The sequence below is a fragment of the Myotis brandtii genome, unplaced genomic scaffold, assembly GCF_000412655.1.
Source record: "Myotis brandtii unplaced genomic scaffold, ASM41265v1 scaffold633, whole genome shotgun sequence".
Lineage (NCBI taxonomy): Eukaryota > Metazoa > Chordata > Mammalia > Chiroptera > Vespertilionidae > Myotis > Myotis brandtii.
This window is the reverse complement of record NW_005370423.1, coordinates 2,619,745-2,623,631: the sequence shown is the minus strand read 5'-3', so window position 1 is coordinate 2,623,631 and position 3,887 is coordinate 2,619,745. Positions and strand designations below refer to the sequence as shown.

General features: G+C 63.2%; 1 protein-coding gene across 1 annotated transcript in view; it reads left to right on the top strand.

Moving 5' to 3' along the window:
- PAPD5 (PAP associated domain containing 5) overlaps nucleotides 1-3,887 on the top strand; it is a 37,690-nt gene that overhangs the window by 9,068 nt on the left and 24,735 nt on the right. Inside the window, exons 7-9 of the mRNA XM_005880308.2 lie at nucleotides 124-337; nucleotides 1,596-1,722; nucleotides 1,802-1,905. Of these exons, the coding sequence (XP_005880370.2) occupies nucleotides 124-337; nucleotides 1,596-1,722; nucleotides 1,802-1,905 (445 nt within the window). The remainder of the gene's footprint in view (nucleotides 1-123; nucleotides 338-1,595; nucleotides 1,723-1,801; nucleotides 1,906-3,887) is intronic.

The window sequence follows — 3,887 nt, the reverse complement described above, 5'->3', positions numbered from 1 at the left end:
GTGTAGCAGCCGCGAGACCAGAAGGGGGCAGTGCTGGGGGTAGAAGTCAGATGTCATGTGTCACCCCCTGGAGAAGTCAGAGGACGTGCAACGTAACTTCTTTTCTTCTCCTTCTGGTTGTAGTTACATCCCAGGGAAGATGCTTGCATCCCCAACACAAACTATGGTGTTCTCTTAATAGAGTTTTTTGAATTATATGGACGGCACTTCAATTATTTAAAGACTGGCATCCGGATAAAGGATGGGGGCTCATATGTGGCCAAAGATGAAGTTCAGAAGAACATGCTGGATGGCTACAGGCCGTCGATGCTCTACATCGAGGACCCTTTACAGCCAGGTACTGAGATTAGGTCATCCGTGGGCGGGCGGGGGAGGGGCGCGGCGTGGTCACCGTGTGGCGGTTGGCACTTTGGACAAAACATTCAGGATCAGCTTCTAATGTGGACATTCTCTGTTCATCAGAATACTTCATGTGCAGATGTATGGAAGTCAGCACACACCAGCGAAAACACGTGAACACACACACACACACACACACACACATACACACACACACACACACACCAGAAAACACGCTGCAGATGAGTGGGGAGTGGTGTGGGTGGGAGTGGCTGTGGCTGGGGAGGGTCTGGTCTCCATTCTGACAGCCACTTGTCTCCTTTCTCGTGTCCTCGTCACCCAATTCCAGCCTGTTGCCAACCAGGGCTTTTATTTTTTAGTTTAATTGACGGGTGACATGGTTTGTAGCTACATGGGTTTCAGGTGCATAGTTCTGCAGGCCGTCACTGACCGTTCACCCCGGTGCCGTGTCCTTCCATCACCGATTACCCCTTGACCCGCTCTGGCCTCCCGCCTCAGTCCCCCGGGTGTGGGCTGTCTCCCCAGGGCTTCAGTGCGAGGCCTCAGGTCCTCGGGGCGGTGGCCCAGTAACAGACTCCCGAGCGGAGCGAGCGCGGGGTTCAGAGAGGCGGCTGGTCTTCCTTCAGCTTCCTCTCCCCGTCAGTCCTGCGTGGTCTGCGCGGGCCCCAGCGTCGAGCGGTGGGAGGGAAGAAGGGTGGTCCCCCCGTGCTCCCCGGGGTCCCTGGGCAGCGGTGCCTCCTGGTGTGGCTGAAGCTCCGCCGTCCTGCGCTGTCGACTCGGGCACGGCGCTCGCCTGTGCTGTGGCAGGAGCTCTGACAGGGAGGGAGGGAAGTTGTGGCCTCGGCCTTTGCCGGCTGCCTGGGCGTCTCGTGACTGAAGAGTCCCGTGTGTTTCCTCCTTGAGGAGCCGTTTATGGGACCTGCTCTACAGAAAGACCTTCAGCTCCACGGCCTTGCTGTGCGGAGCTCCTCACCCCGTGGGCGGTGCTCACACAGCTGGGAGGACAGGAGCATGTCGCCCGGGCTTTCTCCGGAGAAACCGGCGGGTCCTGTTTGCAGGAAGCCTGTGGGGTGGTGCCTGGCAGGCCGGGCACGTGGAGGCCTGAGCATCCGTTCTGACTGCTCAGTCAGGACGTCCACGCCGGGTCCCAGGGCTGCTCTGCGGGGCCCCGATCGCCCGAGTTGCAGGCAGAGCCCCGAGGAGCGGTGGCCCCCCTGACCTGCCCCTCTCCCCAGGCAATGACGTCGGGAGGAGCTCGTACGGAGCCATGCAGGTGAAGCAGGCCTTCGACTACGCCTACGTGGTGCTGAGCCACGCCGTGTCGCCCATCGCCAAGCACTACCCCAACAACGAGACGGAGAGGTAACGCCCCCCTCAGCGGGCGCCCGAGAGCACAGGGTTCCTGCCTCAGGCTCACTCCCCTCTCCTCTCACGCCCGCAGCATACTGGGCAGGATCATCAGGGTGACGGACGAGGTCGCCACGTACCGGGACTGGATCTCCAAGCAGTGGGGCTTGCCGAGCAGGCCCGAGCCCTCGTGCAACGGTGAGTCCCGCGCCGTCGCCACCGCTGTCCCCACGGGGCGTGACTCGCGGGAAGACACGTTTCCCCTCCGCCCCCTCTCAGGAAACGGTGTCACCCTGATGGTGGAGCCCCCGCAGCTGGAGAAATGTCACAGGAGCCTCTCGGGCGAGAGCGACGCCCTCGGGAAATGCAGGGGCAAGACCGCGGAGCCGCTCAGCAAGCACTCCTCCAACTCCTCGTCGGGCCCCGTGTCCTCGTCGTCCGCCACACAGTCCAGCAGCGACGTGTCCGGCACGCAGTGGGTGCTCACATGGCGCTTGCCCCTCCGGCACGCAGTGGGTGCTCACATGGCGCTTGCCCCTCCGGCACGCAGTGGGTGCTCACATGGCGCTTGCCCCTCCGGCACGCAGTGGGTGCTCACATGGCGCTTGCCCCTCCGGCACGCAGTGGGTGCTCACATGGCGCTTGCCCCTCCGGCACGCAGTGGGTGCTCACATGGCGCTTGCCCCTCCGGCACGCAGTGGGTGCTCACATGGCGCTTGCCCCTCCGGCACGCAGTGGGTGCTCACATGGCGCTTGCCCCTCCGGCACGCAGTGGGTGCTCACATGGCGCTTGCCCCTCCGGCACGCAGTGGGTGCTCACATGGCGCTTGCCCCTCCGGCACGCAGTGGGTGCTCACATGGCGCTTGCCCCTCCGGCACGCAGTGGGTGCTCACATGGCGCTTGCCCCTCCGGCACGCAGTGGGTGCTCACATGGCGCTTGCCCCTCCGGCACGCAGTGGGTGCTCACATGGCGCTTGCCCCTCCGGCACGCAGTGGGTACTCACATGGCGCTTGCCCCTCCGGCACGCAGAGGGTGCTCACATGGCGCTTGCCCCTCCGGCACGCAGTGGGTACGAAGGGGGGGCTCCATTCCTGCTGCTTCCCTGACAGGCTCCCGGGGGAGGTGAGTGGGCGCCCTGAGTGCTGCATGCCCCCCGTTAGCCAGAGCACAGGGTGGTCCCAGTTTTGCTTCTTACATGAGATGGACACATAAGGAATCTTGTACATTCACGGAGTTTTTACAAATGCGTACACACGAGAACCCAGCCCTCCCGAGAGGGGAGAGAGGGAGCGTCCCCAGGACGCCGTCAGCCAGTCCCACCCCCACCCCACCCGGGGTCCCCGTGGGCGTCTAAGGCGGTGGCCGCCGCTGTCGGCATCCGCAGGTGGAGCTCGTGCGTCGCTCTGCGAGGCTCCTCCCTCAGATGCTTCGGAGCCTCCTGGTGGGATGTTAACCGGCTGGGCTGTAACGTCAAGTTCACGTGGAAAACGTCTGATTCCTCGCTTCCAGTGCACTCACAGTGCTGGACAGCCGTCACCCAGCTGATCCCAACACAGTCCCCTCACCCACGCAGACCTGTCAGCGGCCCTGGCGTCCCCTCCCCACCCCCAGCAGCCTGCCTGCTCTCCGCCTTTCCCGGGGGGACTTTGGGGATCACTCCCACAGCTCCCCTTCCCCTCGGGTTGATGGAGTTTACGGCACTGAGACCCGAGACGGCCCCCCAGTGCTGCATGTTGGCCGGGGAGGCGGGAGGCAGGGGGCTTGAATGTGGGAAGGACGTCGTTTCCCTGCCGACAGCGGCCTCACGGGCAGAGCTGAGCTGGGTGCTGGGAGGACCGCGCCGAGCGAGGTGGCTCAGACGCAGGGGCGGAGCAGACGTGCCCGGGAGGGAGGAATGAGTAGACACCCTCTGGGAAATGAGCCACGTTCAGTGTCCGGAGGAAAACGCAACCACTGCTCTTCGTACAGTCCTCTGTGCTTCCTTCAGTTCCCAGATGTTTAAATGGGTCCCGGGAGCACTTAGCTGAAACGGGTTTCTTTTTGAACGTTGACTAAGTTATTCACATGCCACATTGTAACCCACGTGATCTGTGTCAGGACTCGGACGCCACGCCGTGCAAAACCCCGAAGCAGCTGCTCTGCCGTCCGTCCGCCGGGAGCCGAGTGGGGTCGCAGGAG